Source organism: Erythranthe guttata, chromosome 4 (assembly GCF_056151865.1).
Source record: "Erythranthe guttata isolate IM_541 chromosome 4, IM_541, whole genome shotgun sequence".
NCBI classification, from domain to species: domain Eukaryota; kingdom Viridiplantae; phylum Streptophyta; class Magnoliopsida; order Lamiales; family Phrymaceae; genus Erythranthe; species Erythranthe guttata.
Window position 1 is genome coordinate 14158607 of NC_142536.1, and position 21439 is coordinate 14180045.

Consider the following 21439-nt stretch of genomic DNA (forward strand, 5'->3'; position numbering starts at 1 on the left):
GCAACGCCCCTTTGTTCACCGGGTCCAGGTCGTTGCGGAAAATGGATTCGGGTTCAAAACGACGATAGCCTCGTGAAACAGAGGGCTTTGCTGGAGAAAGATCTCCATAACAAAAATTAATGCCATTTCGTCGCTGGAGTTTCTCTTGGAAAATATTGATTCTTGACAAAGGCACAAAGAAAGAAGAGAAGAAGAAGATGATGATGGGTGATGTCTGTATGTGTGTGGGTGTGAGAGAGAGAGGGGGGGAGAGAGAGAGAATAAGAGAGGAAGGAGAAGAAAGAGTAAAAAGGCCCACAAAATTTTTTAGGTGAAATGACCAAAAAGCCCCTCCATTAAGCATGTGCATCGCGCGTGCATCGGAAAATTAGAAGATTCGCCGGAATATTCCCCGTAGGTGGTTATGTGCGTCAAAAAAGTGAGTTTGGGTGTGCCCGTGCAACTTTTTATAGTTAAGGTGGTAAAGTACAAAAACGGGCAAAGTCCAGGTGGCGAAATGCTATTAACCCTAAATAAAAAGGCTGGGTATAGAATAGTTTCTTTTTGACAGCATATAGCACACTTACTTCGAACTGTTATGCACCTCGAGTTAATACAATATGTATTGTTTTCATGTTAACAATTGGTGAAAAAAAAAAGTGTTTATATCAATACACTTTTAAATTGAATTATTAAGTTCAAAATCTACTCTCGATTCACTTACAATTACATAAAAAAAAAAAAAAAAAATAACGAAATAATGTGCACCGTAAAAACATGTCAGTTAAAAGATATTCTCAAAGTGCAGCAGTTGTACTTGAGTACTTTCCGGGAATAGAAGAAAGGGGAAGATTCACCTTGATTGACTCCTCAAATGTAAGGAATGGCTGTAAGAGATTTCGGTGTGAAGGATGGTCCCACTCCAATGATTCCCACCATTCTCTCTCGTTTTCCATTAACTTGATTTCCTTAAGTGCTGGCGGAGGAGAATAATTCATTTGTCCATCGACAAGTTCTCCGGGAAAATGCAACGGCAACTTCTTCAATAACGGACATCCCCATAACTCAATTTTCTCAATGGAACCGCACATCATCTTTGCCTCACAGATGTTCTTCAGTTTCGGCAGATCACGTATCTCTAACCTTCTCAACTTTGGGAGATCGAGATTTTCGTCATCTTCTGACGCCACTGCTTGTACTATCACTTCTACATCTGGACAGCCTTTAATACGGAGTTCTTCAAGGTATGGGAAACCCGACCCACGCAGCCCCAGCTTCTTCATCTTGTTACAGTAAGAAATACAAAGCCTTCTAAGAGAAGAAAACATGATCAATTGCTCGTCTTTCAGAATGCTTTCTATTCCGTGGCAAAGTTCGATTTTAAAGATGTGAAGAGAACTGGGAATGTTGAAGTCATCCGAAAGGCACTTGCTTAAGCCCTCACACTCGCGGAATGTTAGTTGTTGGGTGTCGCTTGCCAGTAATGTAACCACTTCTCTCTCCTCTCTAGTCGTCTTAAAGTCTGTCGAGCTAAACACCACACTGCTGAAGTTCATATCGTTTTCCAACACTTCAATATATAACTTCCCCACTTGTATACGATACGAAACTGCGTACCCCTTACTCTTTTGAGACTGAATAAATCGATCAAAATCAGGAACATCTTTGAATCGCCCCTCAAACTCCTCCATCTCTTTCAACATCTCGATTTCTCCAATGGGTGCCTCTACATAATACGGAAGATAGAGACACTTGAGCTTTCTGAGATGGACTAGAAAATCCGTGGGGAAAATCTCCCACCGATAGAAATTTCTCATTGACAAGAATTCGAGATTGACTAGTTTTTCCAGTCCTTGAGGCACTTCCCTGATTTGTGTAAACGAGAGGTCGAGCTCCCTTAGTTCTTTCAGCTTTTCCAAGTTGGAAATACATACAAGACTATTGCAATTTCCAAGGATCAAGGCCTTGAGGCTCTCCAAGCCAGATACAGAATTTGGCAACTCCTTGATCCCAGTGTAAGACAAATCAAGAGTGCGTAGGCCATGCATTTTTGAAAAAAATGAATCTGCTATGTAATGCAAGCCTAGATTCCAATGCAATAGCAATGTCGACAACTTAGGACAATTAGGAGACGTAAAATCTGGAATTTTCTCTATGCTATTAGAAAACAAGGACACCTTCTCAAGATCCTTTGTCCACACTTCCTCGTTCGGAATTTCTTTCAAACCATATTGCCCAGCTTTTACCAAAGTTTTACCTTCAGTGATCTTCAGGGCCATGCTTCTTACTAGATCATGCATCTTCACACAATCACGGTCATCATAATCACGAGTCCTTTCTAGTAAACAAACATTCACTAATTTATCCAGTATGGTGTGGCCCTTGTCGATTTGTGCTTTCATCCTCTTTCTTTTGTCGACCAACTCTTCTGAAATGAATCTTCTGACCAATTCCTCTCGTTGTATGAGGCCGTCTTCAGGATACAAGGCGCAATACAGAAAACAATGTTGTAATTTGGTGTATCCGTCCTCGTTTCCTTGTCTTCGATGATTTGGATCCAATTGATCAAAACTATACTTGAGAACTTTAAAAACTTTAACATCCATACGGTCGTTCCCCGTAGCAGATTCTTGTAGTTCCTCCATTGCATCTCTCCATGCATGAACTGCAGTCACACCCCTCATGCTTCCAGCTACGGTGATGATCCCTAAGGGCAAACCGTCACACATTTTCACCATAGACTTTGCAATTTCTTCTACTTGTCGATTTAGTGTCGTTTGTCTTTGTCGTCCATGTATTTCACAGAATAAGTTCCATGCTTCATCCATATCTAATGGTTCCACATGAATTAATTCTTGGCAATTCATCTGACGACACACGTCGGATGAGCGACTTGTTATAATCAATTGACAACCCTCAACACGAAGCGGATCTCCCACCTTTTCCAAAATGATATCGTCCCACAAATCATTCTCCCACAAATCATCCAATACGAGGACAAACTTCTTTCCAAGCGATAGTAAAGCTTTGTGCAATCTCGCTGCTCGTTTGTCTTCATCGCGCTCGTCCGAAAGGTCCAAGTTTATAGCACGGGCTATTCCATCTTGTAACATCGTTATGCTGAACTCTTGGGAGACTGTGATCCAAAAAACACATTCTTGAGTCAATTCTTCTAGTAGTCGGTTGTGGATGTGCTTCGTCAGAGTAGTCTTGCCCACACCACCCATACCGTAAATCCCAATGCTCGGCACTTTCTCAGTCACCAAAAGTTTCCAAATTCTTTCAACATTCTCCTCAAATGCTTTACCGATCAGCTTAGTTGTCAACAACGCCTCCCCTCGGATATCACAATCATCAAGAACAAGTTCACCGAAATGACGACTTTGCTCAATGTTAAGTGTATATTTTTACACTTTATCGTACCTTTTTATTTGGGCTTTTGGTGTGTTTTAATGATAATTGGTGCTTAAAAAGTTGATTTATTGTATTTTAGGTACAAATTGAAGAATTGGAAAAGTATGGGGTCAAAACTGCAATTTTGGAGAAAATATGGGCCAAAAGTGAAAAAATCAAAATTCTGAAGATTTAAAGCTCGGACCCCCGTCCCAGTTTTAGTGCAATTCGTGGGACCCCCGTCCGAGACTCCGAAGTTGCGCAGAAAAGGGATTTTAATTGCACAAGGAAACTGCCTTCTTCCCCAAGTTCTTCACCCTATATAAGACCAAGTCAGGCACACAATTAGGGACCTTTTTTATCTTTTTTATCATCTATCTTTTATCTTTCATCCTTCTACACGCGAGCAAGAGAACGAAGACGAAGACTTGACGAATCTTCATCCGAGTTTTCCTTTTACTTTTATTCTTCGATTTTTATGAACTTTCATATTTTTATTATGCTTTTCGTTACGAACATGAGTAGCTAAGTTTTTATTCTAGGATTTTATTGGAACCCTATGTGGTGATTCGAACCTATTTTTCTACTTTTATGCAAGTTTAATTCTTCGATTATTTCTTCTATCTTGATCGTATTTAGTGCATGAGCGTAGCTAACTTATGTTGCTATTTGTTATTGTTAGAATTGATTGACAGATCGTTTTAATAATTAGAACAGGGATAGAAGAGCCTTCGAGTAGTTTTTCACCGAATGCGTGTGTTGATTGCATGTATTATCGTAGACATACAGATAATACCTTAGGTAGCCGTTTACGAGACTTGTTATTTAATGCTTTATTTATACTAGGTTTGCGTAGACATATAGTGAATCTTTTATGAATAATAGGTTTATAGCGCAGCGACAGCTGGTTATGAATAATTTCGTGTCTTGGGTTAATAATCGGGAATCGTAACTTGCATGATAGAAGATTAATCGGGTGAAGAATTATCGCATAGGGGGAAGATAAAATCCTAGATCCGTTTATTATTGATTTTTTCTCGTGATTAATTGCTTTCTTAATTATTTTAATTTTATTAGTTAATTAATTTGACAACCTTGCGTAGGCTGGATAAAAATCACAATTGTTAGGATTTGGTACTTAGGATTAAATAATTTGCATATTCCCTGTGGGATCGACATCCGACTCTCACGAGTCTACTTTACTACTTGTTTGCGATACGTACACTTGCGTGTTGGTATTTAGCACCCAACAAGTTTTTGGCGCCGTTGCCGGGGAATACGGCTAAATTATTTATTTATCCTAATATTAAATTTGAGCAATTTTTCTTACTTCAGCCATTTTTTTTTTATTTGTTTAATTATTTTATTTTTATTTTGTAGGTACTTTTTATGCGAAGAGGACACGATACGAGCTTGCTACCTCTCGATCCCGAAATTGAGCGAACGTTTAGGCAAGCCAGGAGAAATCAAAGGTTAGCTCAAAACGCTCCCGCAACAATGGAAGAAGAGATTAACCGTGGGGAAGGTGACCAAAGGCGCCCACCGAATGCGGCAGGAGAAATCGTCAACGAGCAAAACCAACGCCAGCTAATTAATCCACCACCTCGTCAACGAGCCTTGCATGAGTACACCGTTCCGACACTAAATGGGTTTCAATCAAGTATCCAGCAGCCCCCCATTGAAGCCAACAATTTCGAAATTCGAGCGGGACTCCTCACTATGCTCCAAAACAATGGTTTATTCAGCGGATTGGCTCATGAAGATCCACATCTCCACTTGGTCAATTTTCTCGAGACGTGTGATTCGCACAAAATGAACGGAGTATCACCCGAAGCACTGCAACTCCGCCTGTTCAAGCATTCCTTACAAGGCGCAGCCCGAGAATGGTTACAAACTCGCGCACCGCATTCCATCTCGTCTTGGGCCCAGCTAGCACAACTTTTCATGAACACATACAACTCCCCAACAAAAACTGAGAGAATCCGGAGAGAAATTCAAAATTTCATACAAGAAGCCGGTGAAGCACTATTCGAGACGTGGGAGCGGTTCAAACAGCTAGTAAGGAGGTGCCCGAATCACGGACTTCAAGAGTGGCGCCAACTGCAAATATTTTACGATGGGCTGCAAGACAACTCAAGGACAGTGCTCGACTCTGCAGCTGGAGGTATGTTCATGAGTTTGACCTATGACGAAGCATACGAACTTTTGGAGCGAATCGCCAGAAATAAATACATGCGGGCATCGGATCGGTCAAACAGCGGAGCCGTTAAAACGGGTGGAATTTTGGAGTTAGACGGGGTCACTGCAATCACGGCCCAGTTAGAAAAACTATCGAAGCAAGTAGCGGCTTTGCAGACTCAGCAAGTCCACACAGTCCAAGTTCCCGACCAACGCATAGAAGAAACGGAGTCTCTGAATTATGTGCATGACACCAACCGTCAACAGAGGAACCCGTACTCCAACACGTACAACCCCGGATGGAAGGATCACCCTAACTTTGGGTGGGGAGGAAATCAGCAAGGACCAAGGCAAACACCACCTCAAGGTCAACCGCCTAATTATTCACGACCAGCGCCCGGCTTCCAAAATCCGCCTCAAGCTCAACCTCAAGGCGGAGATCTCGCAAACATCTTGGCACAGTTCATGACAACCACCCAAGCCTCCATCCGAAACTTGGAAACACAGATGGGTCAACTTGCAACCCAACTAACAGCGAGGCCATCGGGAGCACTGCCATCAAACACGGAAGATCCTCGGAAGAACAACATCGAGCAGTGCAACGCTGTAAGTTTAAGGAACGGGAGACAATTGGAGGAGGCCCCACGAAAGGAGAAGCAAAACACAGTAATTGAGGAGCCGAATGTGATTTGGAAAAAGGAAGCAACTCGTAAAGAACCACCATCACCCACAGTGAACTCGCGAGTCCCTCAAGTCCCATATCCTCAAAAGCTTAAAAAGAAGAAGCTCGATGCCGAACACCAAGGATTCTTGGACAAGCTGAAGGAAATCCACATCAACATTCCGTTTATCGAAGCCATTCAAAAGATGCCAAAGTGGGTGAAATTCCTCAAGGAGCTCGTGACAAAGAGGAATAAATTGCAAGGGAACGAGATCATCCAACTCACGGAGCAATGCAGTGAAATTCTTGTACGGCCTCTTCCACAAAAACTTGGCGATCCAGGTAAGTTCACTATCCCTTGCACTATTGGAGGTAGAAATTTTAGGTCACTCATTGATTTAGGTGCTAGCATTAACCTTATGCCTTATTCCATTTACAAAAATCTTGGGTTAGGTGAGAATGAACCAACGGCTATAACTCTTCAATTAGCCGATAGGTCTTTAGTTTACCCAAAAGGTATTTTAGAGAATGTGCTAGTAAAAGTGAACAAATTTATCTTCCCTGTTGATTTCGTTATACTTGATATAGATGAAGATAGGGAAATACCTCTTATTTTAGGAAGACCGTTTTTAGCCACATCGAAAACTCTAATTGATTGTGCTAGTGGTGATCTTTCAATGACAGTGCATGATCAAACGGTTAAATTTAACGTTTTTAGCGCTAATAAAAATCCATGTGATGACAATGATTGTTATGCTATTGATCTTGTGGATTTTACAAATCATGAAGATTTTGACGTTTTGATCTTAGACCATGGGAAAGGATCTTTGAGTGCAGGAGATGGTGGCGGAAAAGATAGTCGGACGGAGCAAGTTTATTGTGCGAGCTCAATTTCAACTCCGCCGAGAGACAGTCAAAAGAGTTGGGGTGATAACAATGATGAACGTGCAAGGTGGATGTGGCCACCTAAAGAACCAAACGAGCATTATTGGGGAGAGGAATTCAATCGCCAAGTGACTTCGGTCACGTTAGCTTGAACAAAGAAGCAAACAAAGTCCGGCTGAAGACTTTAAACTTAGCGCTTCTTGGGAGGCAACCCAAGCTTTATTGTTTTTCGTAGTTTTCTTTAATTTTTCGTTTCGTTTTATAAATCATAAGCATGCATTCTAATTTATTTATTTGAATTTTAACTTTTCAGGGTCGAAAACATGATCGGGGAATCCAGACGACCGTCCGCAAAAAAAAAAAAAAAAAAAAAAAAAAAAAAAAAAAAAAAAAAAAAAAATTTTGCAGCACTGCATTTGAGACGGCCGTCCCAAAATATGCCTATTTTGTGGGACGGCCGTCCCACAACCAGGAAGAAAAAAAAAATTCGGACGGCCGTCCGAAAATCAGCACAAAAACCGGGACGGCCGTCCGACGATTTTTAGGGCGTTTTAACTTTCAAAAATTAGATTCTTTTCCCCATTATTTCCTAAACCTTCCTCTTTCCTTCTATCAAACTCCCACACACAAATCGAGGCTAGAGAATCGAACCAAATTCTCCAAAATCTACTCTTTCAAGGCATGCCCACAAGGTGTTCGACAATTTGCTCCAACCAAATTTTGAGTTCGATTGTCAACCAATTCGCACCGAATTTATTCCAACCTCTCTCCCAACTACGTCATCCAATAAACGAGGCCACACGAGCTACGCATCATCTTCCAAAGGGAAGGGAAAGGGAAAGAAAAGTGTCACCGTACCCGAGCTTTCCAATGAGGACGAGCGTGAGAGAGCGAGGGAGGAGCACCCCGATCACACCAACTCCGAACAAATCAGGTGTTTTCTATCCTTAAAACTTTGTGCTAATTTCGTTGAGGGCAACGAAAAGTTTAAGTTTGGGGGTGAAAAACATGTTTTTGTGCTTATTTGTTTTAGTTTGCATGCATTAGGTTTTATTCGTTTTTATTGTTTTTCTCGTTTCTCCGGAATATAAAAAAAAAAAAAAAATTGCTTGAGTCGAATGCATCTATGATTTATGATGATGGGAGATGATCAATGTTTGATGATGAGATTGCTTGTTTTGTGTGATAAAGATTTGATGTTTGTTTAGCTTTCGATTCAACGGGACTTAGAAGCGAATTATTGCTAGGAATCACATTTTGTGCATTGCTTTTGTTGAATGTTTTGTATTTTAAATTTGGAATTAATTTGTGCTAGATCATGCTATGTTCGGTTTTAAGACTCACCTTAGGAAATTTATGATACGAAGTATTGAGTAGTAAGTGATTTGGGATATGATTTGGGCCTTCTTTGAACCGTTTGAGCCTTTCAAGCCGACCTTTTTATCGAAATTCCTTAGAACCTTGATTTGAGCCCCGGAGAAAAGGTGTTCTTTCTTTTAGCCATGTGTATAAGGTAGAAAAGTGGAGACTCTTGAAAAAAATTACCCCTTGGAGTTCGGTCGAATTTTTTTATAAGGTCCTTCTTCTTCGAAAAAAAAAAAAAAAAAAAAAGAAATAAAGAAATAAAAAGAAGACAAATATCTATGCTTCTATATATATAAAAAAAAAAAAAAAAAAAAAAAAAAAAAAAAAAAAAAAGAAAGAGAAAAAGAGAAGAAGAAGAGACTAGAAGGGAGAAATAAGGACTAGTTGTTGAATTATTTTTGAAAACTCGATCCATTGCCTCAAAAGCAAAAGTGGAGACTTTTGAACTTTTGAGAAACGAGTTTATTAAAGTCCGTAGAGGTGAATTCATTGTTTCAAACGCCTATCTTTCAAATTTTGGCGTAATCACCTAAATTCAAGAAGAATAGCCACACATACCCATATTTCCTACCTCGAACCAAAGAGCCTAACAATTGAAAGCCACAAAGCCCCAATGATCCCAATAGCTTAATGTTCGATATTAGTATAGTAGAATAATTTGGTGAGTATTTGGAGTCAAGCATATGCATGTAAGTATAAATTCTTTCTATCTTTAATTTGCAAATATTGGATGCTTGAAGCAATTGTATGAATTGTGGTTTTTGGTAATGGTGAGTGACTAAGTGTTGTTGAATTTTGAGCTTGCGAATGCCTAAGAATTGTCATTATAATTACAAGTTCTGAAAACGTGAAGTTGATCATTGATCTATGTGATGAGATGTAATAGTTGAGTTATTTGCTTGAGGACAAGCAAAAGTTCAAGTTTGGGGGTGTGTTAAGTGTATATTTTTACACTTTATCGTACCTTTTTATTTGGGCTTTTGGTGTGTTTTAATGATAATTGGTGCTTAAAAAGTTGATTTATTGTATTTTAGGTACAAATTGAAGAATTGGAAAAGTATGGGGTCAAAACTGCAATTTTGGAGAAAATATGGGCCAAAAGTGAAAAAATCAAAATTCTGAAGATTTAAAGCTCGGACCCCCGTCCCAGTTTTAGTGCAATTCGTGGGACCCCCGTCCGAGACTCCGAAGTTGCGCAGAAAAGGGATTTTAATTGCACAAGGAAACTGCCTTCTTCCCCAAGTTCTTCACCCTATATAAGACCAAGTCAGGCACACAATTAGGGACCTTTTTTATCTTTTTTATCATCTATCTTTTATCTTTCATCCTTCTACACGCGAGCAAGAGAACGAAGACGAAGACTTGACGAATCTTCATCCGAGTTTTCCTTTTACTTTTATTCTTCGATTTTTATGAACTTTCATATTTTTATTATGCTTTTCGTTACGAACATGAGTAGCTAAGTTTTTATTCTAGGATTTTATTGGAACCCTATGTGGTGATTCGAACCTATTTTTCTACTTTTATGCAAGTTTAATTCTTCGATTATTTCTTCTATCTTGATCGTATTTAGTGCATGAGCGTAGCTAACTTATGTTGCTATTTGTTATTGTTAGAATTGATTGACAGATCGTTTTAATAATTAGAACAGGGATAGAAGAGCCTTCGAGTAGTTTTTCACCGAATGCGTGTGTTGATTGCATGTATTATCGTAGACATACAGATAATACCTTAGGTAGCCGTTTACGAGACTTGTTATTTAATGCTTTATTTATACTAGGTTTGCGTAGACATATAGTGAATCTTTTATGAATAATAGGTTTATAGCGCAGCGACAGCTGGTTATGAATAATTTCGTGTCTTGGGTTAATAATCGGGAATCGTAACTTGCATGATAGAAGATTAATCGGGTGAAGAATTATCGCATAGGGGGAAGATAAAATCCTAGATCCGTTTATTATTGATTTTTTCTCGTGATTAATTGCTTTCTTAATTATTTTAATTTTATTAGTTAATTAATTTGACAACCTTGCGTAGGCTGGATAAAAATCACAATTGTTAGGATTTGGTACTTAGGATTAAATAATTTGCATATTCCCTGTGGGATCGACATCCGACTCTCACGAGTCTACTTTACTACTTGTTTGCGATACGTACACTTGCGTGTTGGTATTTAGCACCCAACACTCAACAAGTTTGTCTACTCTTTCTTGCAGTTTTGGTGCTCGATCGCTCCCCAGAAACTTACTAACAAACCCTTCAGAATCTGCTTCGTTTTCAAGTGCAGATAATTTGGTTTGAATAACTTGCACCTGTTTCAACCAGTCCTCAACTTCTCGTTTTCTTTTCTTCTTACCCGAGAGCTCCGAGTTCTTGATTTGTTCGTCAACATCCGACGCTTTGGCAGTTAAGGAATCTAAGCTTCTTTTAAGAGAATCTGAAATGGATTTGATGTTGAGTCCTCCACTCACAATGCGGTCTCCATGATCAATCAGCTTATCCCCAATCTTTGAGAAAATTGAGCAAACCAGCATTTCTAACATGACCATTTCTGAAATTCCATAAATGCAAGTGATGAATTCGGATTCCATTGATGAAATTTATTTATAAGCAAGCAGCAGTTGGCACCAACAAAAAAATAATAAAATAAATTACAAGAGAAGGAATTTCCTCTTTCATGTCTACAATTGTAAGGGTTACATACACTATATGAACTAACTCCGCATTTACATCATCTTCGGCAATTCATGAACATCATTGCTATTGATTCTTAAAATTGGAATTACATCTAGCATCCCCATTTCTAGGGTTCGCTGCTGAAATTGAGTTTGTGAGAGAAACAAATCGATTTTGAAGAGATAATGAATGATCACAGTTGTGTGTGTGAGAGAGTGTGAGAGAGAGAGAGAGATATTAGGGTTTAGGAGTTGCAGGGGAAGTTGGCATGGAGGACGGTGAATTCGGTTAATGGTTCCGACTTCAAGAGGTGAATATTACACGAACTGTTATCAAATCAGATAATTACATTTATGTCCCCTAAAATTAACTCTAATTACAATTAGACTCCTCTAAGATTCAAGTTTGGTAAATGTTGGTAATTTTGAAATTCTATTTTCAACCTTCACCGAATATTGAGTAAATTATATTTTCCTCCCAGGAGTTTAGGTTTAAATCATTCAAAAAGACCTTCATATTTTGAAATATTACAAAGACCTTCCTTATGTTTTTATTTTTACGAAAGTATTTCTTTTCAAAAAAGATAGTATTATTGAGACTATTTTTACTCTTTTGTAGGGATAATTACACTTTTCGTCCCTATACATTACCACTTACATGATTTTCGTCCCTAAACAAGATGAAGTTACAATTTTCGTCCCTAAACATGTCACTTTTATGCCGTTTCTGTCCCTCCGTCCATTTGTCCAGTTAGTTTGGACGGAAAATCGCACGTGCGCCGCACGTGACACACAAAAGCACCTCTACACCTCAAAACGTTCAAATTTTTAGAAACCCTAAGCCCCAATTCTCCGGAAAACCCTAAGCCCCAATTTTCGAAACCTCTCAATTCCTTATGAATTCATCATTGAAAGCACAATTAGAAAGTGGGCAAACAAGAGCTCGAGTGCATTATCCACCATTCCGCCCTTGCATAAACAATCAATTACCGCACTATAGGCCTTAACACTGGGTTTATAGATAGTCTTTTCCAACAACAAAAGCAAATCACGGGCAGTATGAACACGTCCAGCTTTGCAGAGCCCGTCAATCACAGTAAGAATCGTAACATCGTCTAGCTCACAGAGTTTCAAAGTCAAAATCTTCTTGAACAATTTCTCTGCCTCGGCCACATTACCATCCAAAAAGAGACCTTTTAAGAGAGTGTTGAATGTCGTAACATTTGGTTCGTAACCGTGCTTAAGGAAGCTGCCAAAGACAGCAAAACTGAAGTCTACCCCTCTCAAATGGCAACAAGAATTAATCAAGATGTTCATCGTGTATACATTTACAGGGGCACCCCATTGACGTATTTCGTCGAACAGTTTAAGGGCGACCGAGTATTGTTTCATCTTGACAATAACTTGCAATTGTTTGGTGAGTTAAAAAACGGAGGGCTGTGGCCGCACTCTCATCATTTTACAAATCAAGAAAACAGTATCATCTAATTCATTTATACAAATTGAATCTGTTCTGGGCACAGTTGAAAATTTGTGGCAGGAGAAAGAGAAAGAAGAAGTAAAAATACCGCGTTCATGAGAAGATTTAGCAGTAATTGCTCTACAAACAAGAGCTATTTTAGAAGCCCTCATCCTCAGAGATTTCGTTGCAGAGAATTTCGGTTGCAAAATGAAGTTGTTCAGAAGGTTAACGCACAACTCTTGCTTCGAAAATTTGGGCTTAGGATTTGGCCGAGAATTTGGATATTTATGTAATATTCTGAAAATCTGAACATTATGAGGGGGAGTGGGGTGTTTTTGTGTGTCACGTGCGGCGCACGTGCGATTTTCCGTCCAAACTAACTGGACAAATGGACGGAGGGACAAAAACGGCATAAAAGTGACATGTTTAGGGACGAAAATTGTAACTTCATCTTGTTTAGGGACGAAAATCGTGTAAGTGGCAAAGTATAGGGACGAAAAGTGTAATTATCCCCCTTTTGTATTTAAAATGATAAAAATAATTTATTTTCCATTATTAATAATTATTATGTCACATACAAAAGCTTATTATTTTCTAATTTTATTTAAAAAAAATTATTATTTTTTATTTAAAAAATATTTTAGTGAAAACAAAAATATTATTTCACGAGTGCCAATACTATAATTATTATTTGGGTAAATTCCACTTTACCCCCTTGTACTTTGGCTGGATATCACTTTACGCCCTTGTACTCTCAATTGCATCGATTTGCCCCCTTGTACTTTGGTTCGATATCACTTTACCCCCTTCTACTCTCAATTCATTGATTTGCCCCTTGTACTTTGGCTCGATATTATTTTACCCCTTCTACTCTCAATTGGATAATGAGATTATTTCCTGTTTTTACTCATTATAAGATCTTAAATAAAAGGGTTAATAACATTTCGCCACCTGAACTTTGGCCGTTTTTGTACTTTGCCACCTTAACTAATAAAAGTTGCAAACGCACACCCAAACTCAGTTTTTTGACGCATATAACCACCTAAGGGGAATATTCCGGCGAAGTACAAGGGCTTTTTCGTCTTTTTACCTGAAAATATCATAAGGGGTGAAATTGAAAGTATCAGGGACTCAATTGAACTTAATTTCAAACTTTCACAAATTCGAAATAAATTGAAGCTTTGGGGCTTCATCTTCCATGGGATCAAAACACCCACAGCCTGAGCCCGGTGAACAAAGGGGCGCTGCCGTTGGAGAATTCCGGCGGGGCCGTGGGGGGGGTGGGGGGTGGGGGGGGGGGGGGAGAGGAGGCTGGAGAATTCATCAAACGCCTTGTTGTTGATGAGCATAAGCGCCAATGAAGAGACAACAGATGAGAATTACTGGAGCAGTGGGTCACTTCCCAATTCAAGTATTCACGCCCATGCCCACTTCAATTCCTCCACTTCCTTCAAATTCGTCGCTCTCTAGGGGTTTAATCTTCGATTTGGGGCCCGACAATTCGTGGGAAAGCGTCAAAATCGGTTCGCCGGTCGTGAAAAAGTACCTCGGTGACGAGGAAGAACGGTGGTACATGCGATACCACAGGCTATCTGGTGAGAATCCGAAATCCGATTCAATCGCTTCCGGAGTTGGGTTCTTCGTCCCTCTCATCCATGACGAATTTCGGCATATTGATGTCGTTGCTCTTCTTCATCTCTTTATTGGAGATTTTTTTGCTCCGTTTTGAAACAGGCGTGCGGCGGTGGGTGTTTTGATCCCATGGAAGATAAAGCCGCAAAGCTTGAATTAATTTCGAATTTGTGAAAGTTACAAAATAAGTTCAATTGAGTCTCTGATACTTTTGATTTCACCCCCTTATGATATTTTTTCAGGTGAACAGACGAAAAAACCCTTGTACTTTTGCATGTGCATCGCGCGTGCGTTGAAAAATGAGAAGGTTCGCCAGAATATTTCCCTTAGGTGGTTATGTGCGTCAAAAAACTGAGTTTGTGTGTGCGCTTGCAACTTTTTTTAGTTAAGGTGACAAAGTGCAAAAACGGGCAAAGTCTAGGTGGCGAAATGCTATTAACCCTAAATAAAAGGGTGGGGTAGAGGTACTTATTTAAAAAATCTTATTTGTTCTCCAACACAGCTTACTTTAAAAAAAAATAAGATTTTTTATTAAAAATTACCAAACACTTTAGAAGAGTTTATAAGCTCTAAAATATATTATAAGCTCATTTTAACATCTTATAAGTTTAGCCAAACTTCCTCTAAATATGGTCAATTAGCCAAGTCGACTCATTTTTCTTAATGGGTGGAATCAATCCATATAATTGACTATCCATATAATATGTTTGCTTATTTTCTTTGCTTATTTACTTGTATTCAGTCAGTCACAGTAACTGTTTCTTTTTGCATCTAAAAATTTAACTAGATTTGGAATTCAGTACAATTCACCACATGAAAACATGTACAGAATAAACCACTCCCTTTGATCATAATACTATATATTATTAACAAGTCAAAATAAAGGTAGATTAAATATATTACCTTCGATGCTCAGAAGAATACTCTATATATGTTGTACACCTGCAGATCTACATAATGAACCACATAATCAAAGTCAGATAACTACAGATAAGAATCATAAAAGTAAAACAAATAAATAAAAAACAAAATAGAAGATTTAATTATATTTATCCACTATTTGTGTTATATCGAATCGCTAAAAAAAATTCTATATAATTAATATTAGCATAAACCCCCTTCCTTATAATGCAAATTTTTTGGCACAGTTCTTCTAAATATTTAATTTTTTTCTAAGAAAAATAATGGGGATCAAAATAATTTTATTTAATAGATTGGAACATAATATTACAATTACAGATTTAAAAACTAAGTTACAGTATCAATAAAATACTAAAAAGTAAAGGAAAAAAAAAAAGGAAAAACAAGGAAAATAGGATTGAAATGAATTACCTTTATAAAATGCAAACTGACCAGCCGAGAATGAAGATAAGAATGTATCCCAGCCAGAAGTCAGATTGAATTTACAAAACTGAAAGATGATAAGTGAAGATATGAAGCACTATTATGCATTAGTGGGAAATGTATGTCTAACTTTAACAACTTGCAAACGCGTTAATTATCAAGTGGTCAAAGACTACGGAAAAGCAAAAGTAGACGCGGGGCGAGAGGGACCATAAATAGGATATTTTTGTTAGAGTATATTATATTATTTGATATTATAGAACTCTTGTAATACTAGGATTTTACTATGATTAACTTATGATTTAGTTACCTAGTTATACTTCAATATTTCTCTATATATATTCTATGTAAATCAACCCATAATATAATAGAGGTTTGTATTACGTATTATTATTTCTCCTCTTCTCCAATTCTATTCTTCTTATAATTTTACATATATGGTTTAGGGTAAATTACAACCACCCCTGAGGTATGGTCGATTACGAAAAATTCTCTCTTGTTTGGATAATTACATCTATCCCCATCAACTATAAATCTTCTTATGCCTCCACTCTTATGGTGTCAAATTCAACATAATCATCTGAATTCCGTGGAATGTGTTATAGTTTGTACTCGTTTTGTGTAAACATACAGTTTCTGATGCACCACTCTGATATATATACAAGCCAAAAAACACATCTTATGTCTTGCTTCAAAATGTGGAGCTCGAATGGAATAAAACGGGTACTAAAGTTATATTATTCCATATAATCAAGAAGATTTCATTAAATTTGAAACTGCAAGGGTGGACGTGTAAGAAAATTTATAGTTGAGGGGTTGTTGTAATTACCCAAACAAGGTGGGGGTTTTCGTAATTTTGTTATACCTCAGAGGGTTATTGTAATTTACCCTATAGTTTATATTGGGAAACTTCACTTTGCACTCTTGAATATCGCAAATATACCCCTCAATTACAAAATGTATCAAATACCCCTCATATTTGTATTCTATTTGAATATGCTGCCATCACCTATTAATTTTCTTGTTGTCCTTTTTTTTGTTCCTAACCGTTCTACCTATATGTCTATGTACTAAAATTCACATATATTTTCCATAGAATAAAAGTGGGGTAAGATTGTAATTGCTAAAGAAAACATTACACAACTAATGTGTTTACATTTTGTAAGTTTGACCAAAAAATACAGGGGGTATTTGTAAGTTTCGTAATTGAGGGGTGTGTATGTTACTCAACTCATAATTCAGGGGTGTAAAGTGAAATCTGCCCTATTTTTTAAGGTAAATTACGGCTATCACCCTAAGGTAAGGTCAAATTATAAAATTCCCTCTTTTTGATTAGTTAACAATGTTTTGAAAACCGGACCGGACACCGAACTGGGTCACGGTTCGACCGGGGTTCAATCGTGTTTTTGTATTTTTTCTTCTATTTATTATTTTTATATAATTTTAATATAATTATATGATAAAATATCAATTAAAAATCCAATACGTTGATAAAAATCAACCTAGAAGCTTAAATAATATATATTTATGCATAAAACTTAAATACAAAACACCAAAATATTCATATATATACGCAGCGATATGTTTAAATTTTACAAAAGTAATTGTACATTACTTTGTTTATTATTTAGTTTTACTGTTCATTATAGTAATTTACCTTTCTTTTCATTATCTCCAATATTTTATCTTTTTAATTTTTTGTCCTTTCGGTTCAAATTCCTCTGTCAACCCGACTTCTCTCTCTCTCTCATCCTTTCAATTCCATCCACTCACCATCCAAGCCGCCACTAGAAGTTTCTTCTTATTTCCGACCATCCAAGTTCTTACTCAAGCACTTAGATTCAGCTACCCATTCATATAAAACTTGCTTACTCTTCTTATATTTTCTTCTTTTAATCCATTGGCATACAAGATTTACTTTTAACCTCCAGATCCAGACCACCACTGCAGGAAATCAGGCCCCCTCCTCTTAATTTTTCAGAAACCCGGTTCTGGCCAGTTTTGAGGTTTTCCGGTTGAACCGGTAATTCAACCGGTCTTTAGCTATTCAACCGGTTTTTTGCACCTTGCGGGTTTTTGGGTTGAACCAGACGGACCACCCACCGGTTCCCGGTTAAACCGGTTGGACCGGCCGGTCCGGTTCGGGTTTCAAAACATTGTTAATTAAAGCCACTTCTCAACGATGTATTGTCTTACACGACCATCCTTACGGTGTCAAATTTATCTACTAGAGAGGGGTTTATTTTACAAGAAAATACATAGTTGAGAGGTAGTTGTAATTATTCAAACATGATGATTTTTTTCGTAATTAGATCTTACCTTAAATGGTGACCGTCATTTGTTATTTTTTTAAGAAACTAAACTGTCTCATTTTCTTCCCGCGAACTTTCTATGTTTGCACATAGATTACACGAAATGCTATTCAAATACAGACCGGAATTGGAACGTAAATTTTGATCTTAGAAAGGTATTTTTTGAATCTAATTCTAAAAAATTACGATCAATTTCGATTTTTTATTTTTCGAAATTGGAATATATATATGAGATTACGATTTTCAATCCGCCTTTAATTTTTGAAAATAATACCAAAAGTTCAGATTTTTTTTTCTCTCCAAAAATTAGATTTATAATACCAATAATTATTATTATCTTTTTGAAATAAAGAAATCTGCAGCCAACCATACATGTACATTGGGTAAACCTCCACTCTCGTGCAGTACCTAGCAAACCACACGAGATATGTAAACCACACTAGCTAGGATAACCATATATGACGAACTTAAACTAGCGGCGACCATCGAAAGAGATTTAAACTTGATTCAATTGACACAAGCGCTCTTGCTATTATGCATTATAAGTTAGGTGATGAGAGAATTGAAAATTCAATTCTCATATGAAAAATTGCCAATTTTTGAACGATTTTTTTCATTTTGATTTTCCATTTTTTTTACAGAATTAGAATTAGATATCTACATCCAGAAAAAGAAAAAAAATATATTCTTTTTTCTTCTAAAAATGCTTATTTTGAATCGATCCATCCAATTTCTAGATATACAAAAAAAACTCAATCTTGTTTATGCAACTAAGAAAACCTGGGGTATATGTGACTCTTTTAGAGCAATCCAACAATATGATGGAAATCTATAATTTATATCTTTTGCACAATTTCAACTAAAAACGACATCCCCAAACGCAAAATGCAAAAGCTTAGAATTAGTTAAAATCTAACTTTGCTTTCTTAAATTTGGCAAACAAAAGTTATGTTTTAACAAATTGTGTAAACACTTAAATAATAAAATAATCACACTAAATTCCATTCAACCACAAAATATGGTATGAATTTAACTCTAAGTATTTTTTTATTAATTACATTATCTAAATTTAAAATATATAAATATAATAAAACTACATATATGCAAGTATTTGAGGTTGAAGTTATATTGGTGAAAATTTTATATTTGATACTTCTTCATTAATAATATTAAAATATTAGTTATTATTATAATTTTGATTAACTTTTTAAATGGTGGTTAAATATAGTTGTTGGAATATGGTCCTTGCAATATATAATTTTTGAAATTAATTAAAAAATTTAAAAAGTTGCAAAATAATAAAATATGATAGTTATGTAAAATATAAACAAGGGTAAATTACACTCACACCTCAGACGTATGCTAAAATAACTTTAAAGTCCATGTGGTATCGGTAATTACACTCACCCCCTGAAACATAGTTAGAAACTCTAATGTGATAATGCATTAGATACGTCATTCCGATTGAGATAACAGACTATTAGTTCAGAAAGTGGTGGAGACAACATAGAGCTATGGGTAATTTAAGAAATGTTGGGAGAACCATGTCACCCCTAACTGTTGATGTTTAGAATTGTCCTCCTTCCACCTTTTTGCTACTTATATCCGAGAATATCAAGGTTTTTTTTTTTTTTTTTTATTATTAATTTTGAAACACATGTGAATGAAGAAATAGACCATTAATAATTTGGCCAACTTCTTGATCGGTGCTCTAAATAATAGAATCTGGGGTCATTTCTACTAATAAGTGTCATAAGACATTTATTTCGGTGTCAATTTCTCCAATTTAGATGCTAACATGTTCGTTGTTCTTTGCTTATTTTGTTGCGTTTTATGTTTGTTTGGTGATTGTGTAGAATCGTGCAAGAGGAAACAAGCCACAAAATTGTGGCACTATTTCTATAAATTAAGCATAATTTTGTGATCCAAAGTCCAATAACCCGACTCAATCATGGTTGGGAAGCCAACTGAAAGTGTTACAACTTTTATGAAATGCAATTTTGTCAAATCCTGACCGCCTGGTCCGTAAGAATAAGTAAACACTACTTTTGTGCAATAACGCACATGTATCACAAATGTGTTTGCACTCAAATTAAATGATACCGCGCTCTCTTATTCTACCAGCTAATTAACCACCATTACACGGAGGTAATTACAATGTGAATTGGATATAGTATTTTAATACAACACGAGATGCAATGTAAAGGACGGCAGCTTCGGTTCATTAATTTATAGTTTTGTCTTCAAATTCTATTAATTAGCGGACCTTCCAAAATCTCGGGGCTCTTCCTCTTTCATACTAGTCATACATGAGTTTGTTTCTTTTCAATTTTAAAGGGTAAAATACAATTTTGCCCTTTGCACTATGTCTTATGCAACACTAGGCACTTCAACTTAACGGTAAAACCTCGATAAATTAATAATCGATAAATTAATAATCTCTCTTAAATAATAATTTCTTTCGATCCTGACTCAGTTAAAACCTACTAAATTATTAGTTCGATAATTTAATATTTCGCTAAACTAATAGAATTTTACTATTCCCGAGTGTATTAATTTATAGAGGTTTAACTGTAGTATATTTAAAAAAAATATAAGTTTATATTTGAGATGAATAGCTATTTTAGATTAGCTATCAAAATACAGTTAAAAAGATAAACAAAATATAAAATGAACACCAAACTCGTGTAATGAGTCTTCTTCTTGTTAGATATAACATGCCATACGATGAATTTATTTTTTTATTCATCGTAATGATTAACGAATTACAAATTTAGTTTAAAACATTCTTCACTCAATGAAATGAATTACGTATTATTTTTTAAATATTTGAAGAATTCGCCAAGTTAAAAAATGTTTTGACCATTAGTGGTCAAAATATTTGAAGAATTTTTAACGGTGTTAAAAGTTTACCCCTTATATTATGTCCTATTTTACACTTACCCACTCAGATTTTGAGAAAAAAAATTCTTTACTTCTATTTAAATTATATCTGGGTAAAATACAGTTTATCCAATTTATTTATGACTAACATCGTTAGATACAAATGTGCAAAGCTTTGCATCAAAAACAAAACTAAAAAAAAACTAGATGTCGATTTTTTCCACCTTCAGAGCTCAGCGATCCCATAGAAATGAGGTAGGGAACCAGGAGTTTCGTAAGAAAATGTGATATTAGGGAAAAATAAATAATATAGGTAAAATAAAGGGGGGTTCAAGTGCACTGTCACGTGTTCACACGTGTCTTTTTCCGTCGAACAAACTCCCAAGATCAAAGAGCTGACTGAAAGTGTAAAAAAATGGTTTATTTAAGAATTGATTTCATGGCCAAAATAAATTAGGGACTAAAATCGATTTTCGTGTATAATATAAAGACTAAAAATGTAATTATCCCAATCAATTCATATTGTAGCTCGCAAGACTCTCGAGCTACGATAAAACCGTGGTGTAATAGTGTTGTTCCCGATACATAAAACGGGTAGTGAATTTAGTAAATTGGTTGAACAAATTAATTAGTGAAAATACGGAAAGATTAGCCGAGGCGAGTTGACTCT

The 21439-nt window shown here is 36.5% G+C and overlaps 1 protein-coding gene across 1 annotated transcript; it reads right to left on the reverse strand.

Annotated features, from left to right (window-relative positions):
- Positions 1–592: 592 nt before the first annotated feature.
- On the reverse strand, positions 593–15745 carry LOC148771204 (disease resistance protein At4g27190-like). Its single transcript, XM_088816947.1, has 4 exons — positions 15563–15745; positions 15134–15180; positions 10649–11012; positions 593–3365 (listed from the first exon to the last, which is right to left on the reverse strand). Exon 4 carries the CDS (start codon positions 3204–3206, stop codon positions 777–779), a length of 2430 nt encoding a protein of 809 aa, XP_088673073.1. The 5' UTR covers positions 3207–3365; positions 10649–11012; positions 15134–15180; positions 15563–15745; the 3' UTR covers positions 593–776.
- Between the last annotated feature and the right edge of the window lie 5694 nt (positions 15746–21439).